At 41.0% G+C, this 13879-nt stretch overlaps 1 protein-coding gene across 1 annotated transcript; it reads left to right on the top strand.

The window, feature by feature from the left end:
• Positions 1-11471: 11471 nt before the first annotated feature.
• Positions 11472-12440, top strand: LOC114202854 (olfactory receptor-like protein OLF4). Its single transcript, XM_028096243.2, has one exon. The coding sequence runs from the start codon at positions 11472-11474 to the stop codon at positions 12438-12440; it is 969 nt and encodes a 322-aa protein (XP_027952044.2).
• The last annotated feature ends 1439 nt before the right edge of the window (positions 12441-13879 follow it).

Raw genomic sequence — 13879 nt, 5'->3', positions numbered from 1 at the left:
ATATTAACGGAACAAACATCATCTTTGTTGAAAAAGGGAAAAGTAACTTTCTAGAGATATCAGAGGTTGTGTCTCCACCACAAGCCAAAGCTTTGAAGGACCCAAGGGACCTAGTCAGGACCGATTCCTCCTTAAACAGGAGAAAACATTACTCAGGAGGGGGATATGGTACTGGGAGTTTAGATCTCTGAAAGGCAGAGGTCATAGAAAAAGAGTAAGAAAAATTCACTTCACCTGGCCTATCACCTAGTCTCCTAGGAACAGAAATTCAATAGGAAAAATGTCCTTCCTGTCCACACTAGTGTCCCGCAGGTAAGTCATGTGCCGGAAGGTGGGAGGAACAGAGGGAAATGTGCCTAATGAGCAGACCAAAGCAGCTGTAAATACCTCGTCGGCTGTAGTCCTGCAGCGTGGGCAACCTCGGGATGAACAAGACCTGGTCGTTTCTTGTGCAGTCCTAAGTCTGGATGGGACACTGAAGTTTGACCATTTCCTGCTCTCTTGTCTTGGGACAGATCTTCATCCTCCATCATCTACCAACCAGGCAGGTATTTTGATTTCCACACAGAGACCTTCCTCTGTGAGACCCCATCTAGATGAGTTTCACTGACCGGTAGGAGCTGCGGGAGAAGGTCAAGAGAATGAAAGTCAAGAGCATTTAGCTGAGGTCACCTGAGGGCCAGTCCAGCCTAGCCCAGAGCTGAGAGTTTGCTGTGGCTGTTTGCTGGCTTGATTAAGAAAAATATTGATTGATTCATTTATGTATTTATGATGCTAAATATAGAAGTGGATATTGTATTCCTAATTACAAGGTTCAGTGTTAACTAAATCATAATAATGGAAACCCAATCAGACAGGGAACAGGGTGCATAAAAGTAGGACCTGAGACCAGGGATCTTTGCACTTAACCAGAGTAGAAAAGTCAACTATTAGCTGTGGAGGGATGTACAGTGAAGTGAGGATATATGTCTTTTCTCTTTTAAGATGGGACTTATTAGACTATATTTCCATACAGAGGAGAAAATCCAGATGGAAAAATTCTCCCAGGTACATCTATGCAAGAGCAGTATATGAAACATACAATCCAAGTATTTCCTCTTTCTTGAGTATTCAAGTGAAATTTTTCACATGGATTACGTGAAAAAGGGTATGCTAATGAGCTTCCTTTAGAAATACCTCATGACCTGTGAGCCCGAATATGTCCTGGCTTAGCTAGCCACCCACTTTCTCTGTTGAAAATTGTCTGTGGGAGTCCTTGGTGTTTGCATAGTGGGATCAGAGTGGTTTTATTCCTGGGTTTTTTTGTTTTGTTTTGTTGTTTTGTTTTTTTGCGATGTTTCAGGAAAGAAATTGCTGTTTATTTCACCAATTTAGCTACTTGCCATTTTGCTTTTTTTAAGTAATCTCTACATCCAACATGGGGCCTGAACCTCCAGCCCCAAGCTCGAGAGTCCCATGCTCTAACAACTAAGCCAGCCAGGCACCCCAAAGAACATCTTTTTAAAAAATATTTGTAACTGTCTTCAGAACGTCCACAAGACATCATAACACTTCACAATTCTGAGAGCAAAATTACAAAGTACCTCTATGCCGTGTGTCCAAAAATTCCAACCCCACTCAATGTGACAGCTCCTTGAGTATTTTCTCCAGGTGATGGGTATGAGATTTCTTGTTGAGTTTTTAAACTATTAATGAGCTCCAGCAAAGGTTCATGTATTTGATCACCATGGATATTTGCTTATTATCATTATTTGTCCACATATTATATGCCTATTTATCTATAATTATCAGCATTTCAAATAATTGTTGTAAATCACAGTTTCTCTATTGACTTTTAGTTAGATATTGCTAACCATAAAATAGTTTTAAAATTTATTTGGTTAAATATGTCTATCTTCTTACATCTGAGTTTTTTGCCTTAATTATGATGGTTTGCCCAGCTGTAGATTTTTTATGGAGGTTTCTAGATGTGCAACTAAAGTGGAATGGTTACTCCTAAACTGAAGGTTTTCCCTGATTTTTTGTGAGATGTGTGAGATAAGGATCCACTGCACTTCGTTGCACACAGAAAGCTATTTGTGCCAACTTCCATTTCATAGTCCAGTCTTTTCCAACTAAATTGAAATGCATCTTTGTCATGTCTTAAATGTCAACATATAATGAGACCAGATTTCTGATTCATTCAACACATATTAAAAGAGCATCTTCTATGAGCCAGAATATTCTAATACCTTTATATGTTATACCCTTCTATTTCAGGGTCATGGGAAATTTTATTATTCATCCATGTTGATTTTATGGAACCACTGCTCCTGTAGATCCTGTTTCAGTTAGTTCTCAAAACTCACTTCAATGTTGTGGAACACTGTTGTACTGAACCTGCTCTCTTTAACCTGTTTTTTTTTTAAATTTTTTTATTGTTATGTTAATCACCATATATTACATCATTAGTTTTTGATGTAGTGTTCCATGATTCATTGTTTGTTCATAACACCCAGTGCTCCATGCAGAATGTGCCCTCTTTAATGCCCATCACCAGGCTAACACATCCCCCTACGCTCTTCCTCTCTAGAACCCTCAGTTTGTTTTTCAGAGTCCATCGTCTCCCATGGATCATCTCCTCTTCTGACTTACTCCCCTTCATTCTTCCTCTCCTGCTATCTTCTTCTTTTTCTTTTTTCTTAAAATATGTTGCGTTACTTGTTTCAGAAGTACAGATCTGTGATTCAACAGTCTTGCACAATTGAGAGCGCTCACCGTAGCACATAACCTCCCCAATGTCTATCACCCAGCCACCCCATCCCTCCCACCCCCAACCACTCCAGTAACACTCAGTTTGTTTCCTGAGATTAAGAATTCCTCATACCAGTGAGGTCATATGATACATGTCTTTCTCTGATTGACTTATTTCACTCAGCATAACACCCTCCAGTTCCATCCACGTCGTTGCAAATGGCAAGATCTCATTCCTTTTGATGGCTGCATCATGTTCCATTGTGTATATATACCACATCTTCTTAGCCATTCATCTGTCGATGGACATCTTGGCTCTTTCCACACTTTGGATATTGTGGACTTTGCTGCTATACACATTGGGGTGCACGTACCCCTTCGGGTCCCTACATTTGTATCTTTGGGGTAAATACCCAGTAGTGCAATTGCTGGATCGAATGGTAGCTCTAATTTCAACTGTTTGAGGAACCTCCATACTGTTTTCCAGAGGGGTTGCACCAGCTTGCATTCCCACCAACAGTGTAGGAGGGTTCCCCTTTCTCCACATCCCCGCCAACATCTGTCATTCCCTGACTTGTTCATTTTAGCCATTCTGACGGGTGTGAGGTGGTATCTCATTGAGGTTTTGATTTGGATTTCCCTGATGCCGAGCGATGTTGAGCACTTTTTCATGTGCCTGTTGGCCATTTGGATGTCTTCTTTGGAAAAATGTCTGTTCATGTCTTCTGCCCATTTCTTGATTGGATTATTTGTTCTTTGGGTGTTGAGTTGGATAAGTTCTTTATAGATTTTGGATACTAGCCCTTTATCTGATATGTCATTTGCAAATATTTTCTCCCATTCTGTCGGTTGTCTTTTGGTTTTATGGACTGTTTCTTTTGCTGTGCCAAAGCTTTTTATCTTGATGAAATCCCAATAGTTCATTTTTGCCCTGGTTTCCTGTGCCTTTGGTGATATTTCTAGGAAGAAGTTGCTGCGGCTGAGGTCGAAGAGGTTGCTACCTGTGTTCCCCTTTAGGATTTGGATGGACTCCTGTCTCACGTTTAGGTTTTTCAACCATTTGGAGTCTATTTTTGTGTGTGGTGTAAGGAAATGGTCCAGGTTCATTCTTCTGCATGTGGCTGTCCAATTTTCCCAACACCATTTGTTGAAGAGACTGTCTTTTTTCCACTGGACATTCTTTCCTGCTTTGTCAAAGATAAGTTGACCATAGAGTTGAGGGTCCATTTCTGAGCTCTCGATTCTGTTCCATTGATCTATGTGTCTGTTTTTGTGCCAGTACCATACTGTCTTGATGATGACAGCTTTGTAATAGAGCTGGAAGTCCGGAATTGTGATGCCGCCAGCTTTGCTTTTCTTTTTCAACATTCCTCTGGTTATTCGGGGTCTCTTCTGGTTCCACACAAATTTTAGGATTATTTGTACCATGTCTTTGAAAAAAGTGGATGGTATTTTGATGGGGATTGCACTGAATGTGTAGATTGCTCTAGGTAGCATTGACATCTTCACAATGTTGGTTCTCCCAATCCATGAGCATGGAACGTTTTTCCATTTCTTTGTGTCTTCTTCAATTTCTTTCCTGAGTATTTTATAGTTCTCTGAGTACAGATCCTTTGCCTCTTTGGTTAAATTTATTCCTAGGTATCTTATGGTTTTGGGTGCAATTGTGAATGGGATCGACTCCTTGATTTGTCTCTCTTCTGTCTTGTTGTTGGTGTATAGGAATGCCACTGATTTCTGTGCGTTGATTTTATAGCCTGCTACTTGACTGAATTCCTGTATGAGTTCTAGCAGTTTTGGGGTGGAGTCTTTTTGGTTTTCCACATAAAGTATCATATCATCTGCAAAGAGTGAGAGTTTGACTTCCTCTTTGCCGATTTGGATGCTTTTTGATTTCTTTTTGTTGTCTGATTGCTGTGGCTAGGACTTCTAATACTATGTTGAATAGCAGTGGTGAGAGTGGACATCCCTGCCGTGTTCCTGACCTTAGGGGAAAAGCTCTCAGCTTTTCCCCATTGAGAATGATATTCGCTGTAGGTTTTTCATAGATGGCTTTTATGATATTGAGGTATGTACCCTCTATCCCTATACTCTGAAGAGTGTTGATCAAGAAAGGATGCTGTACTTTGTCAAATGCTTTTTCTGCATCTATAGAGAGGATCATATCATTCTTGTTCTTTCTTTTGTTAATGTATTGTATCACGTTGATTGATTTGCGGATGTTGAAGCAGCCTTGCAGCCCAGGGATAAATCCCACTTGGTCGTGGTGAATAATCCTTTTAATGTACTGTTGGATCCTATTGGCTAGTATTTTGGTGAGAATTTTTACATCCATGTTCATCAAGGATATTGGTCTGTAATTCTCGTTTTTGATGGGATCTTTGGTTTTGGGATCAAGGTAATGGTGGCCTCATAAAATGAATTTGGAAGTTTTCCTTCCGTTTCTATTTTTTGGAACAGTTTCAGGAGAATAGGTATGAATTCTTCTTTAAATGTCTGATAGAATTCCCCTGGGAAGTCATCTGGCCCTGGGCTTTTGTTTCTTGGGAGAGTTTTGATCACTGCTTCAATTTCCTTAGTGGTTATAGGTCTGTTCAGGTTTTCTATTTCTTCCTGGTTCAGTTTTGGTAGTTGATACATCACTAGGAATGCACCCATTTCTTCCAGGTTATCTAATTTGCTGGCATAGAGTTGCTCATAATATGTTCTTATAATTGTTTCTATTTCTTTGGTGTTGGTTGTGATCTCTCCTCTTTCATTCATGATTTTGTTGATTTGGGTCATTTCTCTTTTCTTTTTGATATGTCTGGCCAGGGGTTTATCAATCTTGTTAATTCTTTCAAAGAACCAGCTCTTAGTTTCGTTGATCTGTTCTACTGTTGTTTTGGTTTCTATTTCATTGATTTCTGCTCTGATCTTTATTATTTCTCTTCTCCTGCCGGGTTTAGGCTTTATTTGCTGTTCTTTCTCCAGCTCCTTTAGGTGTAGGGTTAGATTGTGTATTTGAGACCTTTCTTGTTTCTTGAGAAAGGCTTGTATTGCTATATACTTTCCTCTCAGGACTGCCTTTGGTGTATCCCAAAGATTTTGGACAGTTGTGTTTTCATTTTCATTGGTTTCCATGAATTTTTTTAATTCTTCATTAATTTCCTGGTTGACCCATTCATTCTTTAGTAGGATGCACTTTAGCCTCCATGTATTTGAGTTCTTTCCGACTTTCCTCTTGTGATTGAGTTCTAGTTTCAAAGCATTGTGGTCTGAAAATATGCAGGGAATGATCCCAATTTTTTGGTACCAGTTGAGACCTGATTTGTGACCTAGGATGTGATCAATTCTGGAGAATGTTCCATGGGCACTAGAGAAGAATGTGTATTCTGTTGCTTTGGGATGGAATGTTCTGAATATGTCTGTGAAGTCCATTTGGTCCAGTGTGTCATTTAAAGTCTTTATTTCCTTGTTGATCTTTTGCTTAGATGATCTGTCCATTTCAGTCAGGGGCGTGTTAAAGTCCCCCACTATTATTGTATTGTTGTCAATGTGTTTCTTTGCTTTTGTTATTAATTGCCTTATATAATTGGCTGCTCCCAAGTTCGGGGCATAGATATTCACAATTGTTAGATCTTCTTGTTGGATAGACCCTTTAAGTAGGATAGAGTGTCCTTCCTCATCTCTTATTACAGTCTTTGTTTTAAAATCTAGTTTGTCTGATAGAAGGATTGCCACCCCAGCTTTCTTTTGATGTCTATTAGCATGGTAAATGGTTTTCCACCCCCTCACTTTCAATCTGGGGGTGTCTTTGGGTCTAAAATGAGTGTCTTGCAGACAGCATATGGATGGGTCTTGTTTTTTAATCCAATCTGATAGCCTGTGTCTTTTGATTGGGGCATTGAGCCCATTTACATTCAGGGTAACTATTGAAAGGTATGAATTTAGTGCCATTGTATTGCCCGTAAGGTGACTGTTACTGTATGTTGTCTGTGTTCCTTTCTGATCTTTGCTGCTTTTAGGCTCTCTCTTTGCTTAGAGGACCCCTTTCAATATTTCTTGGAGGGCTCGTTTCGTGTTTGCAAATTCCGTTAGTTTTTGTTTTTTCTGGAAGCTTCTTATCTCTCCTTCTATTTTCAATGACAGCGTAGCTGGATATAGTATTCTTGGCTGCATATTTTTCTCATTTAGTGCTCTGAAGATATCTTGCCAGTCCTTTCTGGCCTGCCAGGTCTCTGTGGATAGGTCTGTTGCCAATCTAATATTTTTACCACTGTAGGTTACATATGTCTTCTCCCGAGCTTCTTTCAGGATTTTCTCTTTCTCTCTGAGACTCGTAAGTTTTACTATTAGATGTCGGGGTGTTGACCTATTATTATTGATTTTGAGAGGGGTTCTCTGTGCCTCCTGGATTTTGATGCCTGTTTCCTTCCTCACATTAGGGAAGTACTCTGCTATTATTTGCTCCAATATACCTTCTGCCCCTCTCTCTCTTTCTTCTTCTTCTGGGATCCCAATTATTCTAATGTTGTTTCGTCTTATTGTATCACTTATCTCTCGAATTCTGCCCTCCTGATCCTGTAGTTGTTTCTCCCTCTTTTTCTCAGCCTCTTTACTTTCCATCATTTGGTCTTCTATATCACTGATTCTCTCTTCTGCCTCATTTGTACTAGCAGTTAGTGCCCCCATTTTTGATTGCACCTCATCAATAGCCTTTTTGATTTCGACTTGGTTTGATTTTAGTTCTTTTATTTCTCCAGAAAGGGTTTCTCTAATAACTTCCACGCTTTTAAAGCCCAGCTAGAATCTTTAAGATCATGATTCTGAACTCTAGGTCCGACATCGTACTAATGTCTGTATTGAGTAGGTCCCTGGCTGACAGTACTACCTCTTGTTCTTTTTGCTGAGGTGATTTTTCTCGTCTTGTCATTTTGTCCAGAGGAGAATAGATGAATGAGAGAACAAAATGCTAACAGGTTTACAACGTCCCCAGCAAATATACTGTATACAAATCAGAAAAGACCTGAAACCAGGGGAAAAGAAAGGGGAAGAGAGAAAAAAGAAAGAGAAAAAAAAAGAAAAAAAAGATAAAAAAAACAGAACAATACAAAAAAAGCAGAATGTGATCAAATATGATCAGGTTAGTGCATAGATCAGTGCCACACACTAGATTTTGGGCGTATTTTGGTCTGTTAGAAAAAAGTGTCTCCTAAAATTTTAAAGGAAGAAAGACATATATGTACAAAATAAGGGTTGATAAAATGAAGGGATAGAAGATGACTGTTAAGATGAAAATTATAAAAGATTTTATAAAAGGACTTGATAAGAAGTTGTTTGAAAAAAGAAAGAAGATTTAAAAAAAAAAAAGAAAGTAAAAAGGGATAGAATGTAATCCGGCAGGAGACTAGAACAGAACCATACACTAGTGATTTAGGGTATATTTTTATCTGTTAGAAGAAACTGTATCTCAAAATTTTAATGAGAGAACAACTTATAGATATATGCCAAAAATAAGTGTAACTACTATGAAGGGATAAAATATGACTCTAAAAATGAAAAATAAAAAATGTTTGTTTTTTTTAAAAAAGAGATTGAAAAGATGTTGGTTGAAAAAGGAAAAAAGAAGAAAAAGAAAAAAAACAGTTAACAAAAATTAACTTTGATGAACTAATGAATCATGGTAAAAAAAAAAGCCATGAATTCTATGCGCATTATTCCCCTAGCGCTGGAGTTCTCCTGTTCTCCTTGATCGGTAAACTTGGTCTTGGCTTGCTGGTTGTTCGTGCTGATCTTCTGGGGGAGGGGCCTGTTGCTGTGGTTTCCAAATGTCTTTGCCGGAGACTGAATTGCCCCGCCCTTATCGGTCCTGGCTAAGCAAGCTGATCGGGTTTGATCTCAGGAGATTTTGTTCCCTGCAAGCTCTCCGTACAGCCTTGGAGGACCAGGGCAAAAATGGTGGCCTCCCAATCTCCACCCGGAGGAGCTGAGAACTCGGAGCCCAGCTCCTCAGTGCGCCCCCAGAGAAAAGCAGTCACTCCCGTGTCCCCGGTCTCCGGGCGCAGTCCGTGCTCACCCAGCCTGTGACCGAGCGTTTGTATCTGTTGCCCCCGACCCCGTGTGGAGTCTCCAAACCCAGCAGATCCCTGCGGTGTGTTCCCGCGCCGCTCCTCCCTGGGAAGGAAGGGGAGTCTCCCCGGCTCTGCGGCTTGTTAGGTCCCTGCTGGAGGAGCAGTGGCCCGACTGGGCCGCGGATCACAGTTTATGGCAACCCCGAGCTGAGAGCCCCCGCCTCGGCTCCGTCTCTGCAGCCAGCTTCCCCGCTCTGAAACCTAGGAGCTCTGCCGCACTCAGGCACCCCCGTCTTCCTGTGACCCCAAGGGTCCTGAGACCACACTGTCCCGGGAGGATTCCACCCCCTGCTTAGCAACTGGAGTGACGTCCCTCCGCGGAGCCAACTTCTAAATGGTCCGATTTTGTGCTCCGTGTCTCTAGCACTTGCCAGAAGCGGCCGACGGAGGCCCCCTCCCCCGCCGTCTATCCTCCCGAATATCGCCTTGGATTCACTTCTCCGTACGTCCTACCTACAAGTAAGTGGTCGCTTCTCTGTTCAGAGAGTTGTTGCTACTCTCCTCTTCGATCTCCTGTTGAGTTCGTAGGTGTTCAGAATGGTTTGATCCCTATTCAACTGAATTCCTGAGACCAGACGAAATCTAGGTCTCCTACTCCTCCGCCATCTTGCTCCGACCGACCTAACCTGGTTTTATCTCCTCTGTCATTCTCTGGATTTCCTGATGTCTCATTTGCTTGAACTCATTTCTATACAAGTGCATATACATCCACACCCATAAAGAAAAAGACGAACAGTACAGATGAAGTCCCTGCTCCTTTGGTCCTTATGTCACAGTGATAGACAAGAGCACAGTGAGATAAATGTGAGTCTGAGATAATGTCCTCAGATAAGTCACATGAAGAGTATTCAGAGTGAGAGGATAGATTGCCACGGGGTGTGTAGGATTCTACAGAGTCTGGGGAGGTCTTCGCATGTTGGAAAAGAACAGAACCAATAGAGGTAGGTGTGCTCCTGGGACTTGTCAAGAAAGTGACTTAAAACCCAAAGGATATGATGACAAATAATCACAAAAAGATGTCACATAAGAAAAGTGATGAAGTGGCTCACCTTATCCTCTATGAACCAAACAGAAATCAGTGGGTCAAATAAATATGCAATAGGCACAGAAAAAACAGTTCCCCTCCTAGCTTCTATCTGTTAATAAAAATACCTGATTTTGTGAAGTGTTGGTATATTCTATTTACTCATTTTTCTCTTGTGGTGTTCAATCTGTAAGGTGTTTTACACCATAAATAAGTCACTACCTTTGTCTCTGGGCAATTTATTTTTGCTCTTTTATTATTTTTGGTGGTTATAAATGGGGTAAAACCAGGATTGGATGCCACCAGCACCAAGGAAGCTTTCCTTCCTCATAGTGTCTCAGGACAAATGAGCTGATTAGGTCATTTTACTCTTTATGTCCATCTCATTTCTCCCTCCCTCCATCTCTCTCTCTCTATTGAACATAATTATTTATGTTTCCTTACACACAGGTCAGAAAGTGGCCATTCCAAAATGGAGCCCCAAGATGATTTATCCCTGGAAAGCTATGAATAGGAATTTCTGGAATTCTTATGGGAAAAGTAATATGATGTGTATGCATTCATATCCTAAATAGTGTGTTGGGGTGGGTTGGGGGTGAGAAGGACATAGAGTAAGACATACCAGGAGGACATGGTGTGCTGTGTTGTGTGTATGACACTGTGTGTGTGTGTGTGTGTGTGTGTGCGCGTGTGTGCGCACGTGCATGTGGGCACCTTGATGAGTGCGAGCAGTCCTCCACGCAGGGATACATGGGCTCCTCTATTACAAGGTGACACTTATAATACACAGGCCTAACTCAATCAACAGTTGATACTGAGGAGGGATGTTCAATGGACTGGACCCTATTACAACCAGATCATAAAGTGCAAGAGGTACATACTGTGGATGAAGAACTCCCTGTGTCTTGAACTTAAGCAGCTATGAGGCCACATGGTTCTAGGAAATTCACTGCCACCACCTCTCATCACTCCCTCTTGTCCATTCCCCTCAACACCCTGGCTTCCCTCTGAGCCTTGATTTTTCTGACAGAAGCACTTCCTCAGTGCCTTTGCACTGGCTGTTCCATCTGCCAGGAAGACCTCCCATCATCTACCCTCTCTTCCATGAGGTCTCTGTTCAAAGGTCACCTTCTTATCCAGTCTTGACTGAACACCCAACATAACACCCCATTCACTCTCTCCTTTAACGTGCTTCTGTTTTTTTTCATAGCATCTGTCCATTATTTAATCTTTATATCTGCTTCTTTTCTATCACCATCATTGAATTGTAGGGACTATTGCTTTTCAGCACCCTCTACTTTATGACTAGGAATTTCTGAAACATGGTCGACACTCTATATATTCCTTAAATGCATGAAATGATTTCTTATTTAAACTTTATAATATCTGACCCGTTGGGGAACATCTGATGTTGGGAAGGAAATTCCTAATCAGACAGGAACTGGGGATACCCTCAAGGAGCCCAAATCCATTCACAAAATATTGAAATTGTTTCTTGAAATGGAAAATGTAAATTTTAGCATTTCCACAATGTGAGCAATGCCCATTTGTGTGAAAATTAATCATGTTATTTTCCCCTGTGCTGGTAGTCATCTCCAACAATGGACCCAGGAAACACTACAGGAATTTCAAAGTTTCACCTTCTAGGACTATCAGAGGAACCAGAACTGCAGCCCCTCATATTTGGGCTCTTCCTTTCCATGTACCTGATCACTGTATTTGGAAACCTTCTCATCATCCTGACCGTCAGCTCTGACTCTCACCTCCACACCCCCATGTACTTCTTCCTCTCCAAACTATCCTTCATAGACATCTGTTTCACCTCCACCATCGTCCCCAAGATGCTGTGGAACATCCAGACTCACAGTAAGGTCATTAACTATGCACGCTGCCTCAGCCAGATGTATTTTTTCATACTCTTTGCAGGAGTAGACATCTTTCTCCTGACTGTGATGGCTTATGACCGCTTTGTGGCCATCTGTCACCCCCTGCACTACATGGTCATCATGAACCCCCAGCTCTGTGGACTGCTGGTTCTGGTGTCCTGGATCATGAGCATCCTGAATTCGTTGTTACAAACCTTAATGGTGTTGCGGCTGTCCTTCTGTACAGAGGTGAAAATCCCCCACTTTTTCTGTGAACTCAATCAGATGATACAACTTGCCTGTTCTGATACTTTTCTTAATACCATTGTGATGTATTTTGCAGCTCTGCTGCTGGCTGGTGCTCCCCTAGCTGGGGTCCTTTACTCTTACTCTAAGATAGTTTCCTCCACCATATGTGGGATCTCATCAGCTCAGGGCAAGTATACAGCATTTTCCACCTGTGCATCTCACTTCTCCATTGTCTCCTTATTTTACTGTACGAGCCTAGGAGTGTACCTTAGCTCTGCTGCTCCCCAGAGCTCCCACTCAAGTGCAGTAACCTCGGTGATGTACACAGTGGTCACACCCATGCTGAACCCCTTCATCTATAGCCTAAGAAACAAAGACACAAAGAGAGCCCTGATGAGATTCTCTGGGATGGCAGTTCTAAAAGGGCCAATTGTCCAAGGCCTGAAGTGCCCATGATTGCAGGGCAAATGACTTAGAGTCAGAAGTTGTGATTATTTTATGTATACTGTGGAAATAGAACTTGCTTCCTTACTTTATTTCCTAGAATTTCTGTTTTCAATTTCAGTGTCTTATACAATATATGTAACTCATTTTCTTAAGATTTGTGATATCTCTGATATCCAAAAGATTTTCCCTTTGTCATTTTCCTATGTCTCAATGTCATTCCTATCTTTGGATGTGAAATATTTGGACATTCTTATCCAAAGGATTACATTAAGCTGTTAAGAATAATTTCTTTGCAAGAGAGCCTAAAAGGAACATAGACCAGAAAGGAACAGAGACAATATACAGTAACAGTCACCTTATAGGCAATACAAGGGCACTAAATTCATACCTGTCAATAGTTACCCTGAATGGAAATGGGCTCAATGCCCCAATCAAAAGACACAGGCTATCAGATTGGATTTAAAAACAAGACCCATCGATATGCTCTCTGCAAGACACTCATTTTAGACCCAAAGACACCCCCACATTGAAAGTGAGGGGGTAGAAAACCATTTACCATGCTAATGGACACCAAAAGAAAGGTGGGGTGGAAATCCTTCTATCAGACAAATTAGATTTTAAATCAAAGACTGTAATAAGAGATGAGGAAGGACACTCTATCCTTTTAAAGGGTCTATCCAACAAGAAGATCTAACAATTGTAAATATCTATGCCCCGAACATGGGACCAGCCCATTATATAAGGCAATTAATAACAAAAGCAAAGAAACACATTGAAAACAATACAATACTAGTGGGGGACTTTAACACCCCCCTGACTGAAATGGACAGATCATCTAAGCAAAAGATCAACAAGGAAATAAAGACTTTAAATGACACACTGGACCAAATGGACTTCACAGACATATTCAGAACATTCCATCCCAAAGCAATGGAATACACATTCTTCTCTAGTGCCCATGGAACATTCTCCAGAATTGACAACATCCTAGGTCACAAATTAGGTCTCAACCGGTACCAAAAGATTGGGATCATTCCCTGCATATTTTCAGACCACAATGCTTTGAAACTAGAACTCAACCACAAGAGGAAAGTCGGAAAGAACTCAAATACATGGAGGCTAAAGAGCATCCTACTAAAGAATGAATGGGTCAACCAGGAAATTAAAGAAGAATTAAAAAAATTCATGGAAACCAATGAAAATGAAAACACAACTGTTCAAAATCTTTGGGATACAGCAAAGGCAGTCCTGAGAGGAAAGTATATAGCAATACAAACCTTTCTCAAGAAACAAGAAAGGTCTCAAATACACAACCTAACCCTACACCTAAAGGAGCTGGAGAAAGAACAGCAAAGAAAGCCTAAACCCAGCAGGAGAAGAGAAATCATAAAGATCAGATCAGAAATCAATGAAATAGAAACCAAAAGAACAGTAGAACAGATCAACGA

The sequence above is a fragment of the Eumetopias jubatus genome, unplaced genomic scaffold (assembly GCF_037043125.1).
Source record: "Eumetopias jubatus isolate StellerSeaLion01/CBP00866 unplaced genomic scaffold, mEumJub1_p1.0 scaffold_1, whole genome shotgun sequence".
NCBI classification, from domain to species: domain Eukaryota; kingdom Metazoa; phylum Chordata; class Mammalia; order Carnivora; family Otariidae; genus Eumetopias; species Eumetopias jubatus.
The sequence above is the reverse complement of the archived record's forward strand: the minus strand, read 5'-3'. Positions and strand labels throughout refer to the sequence as shown.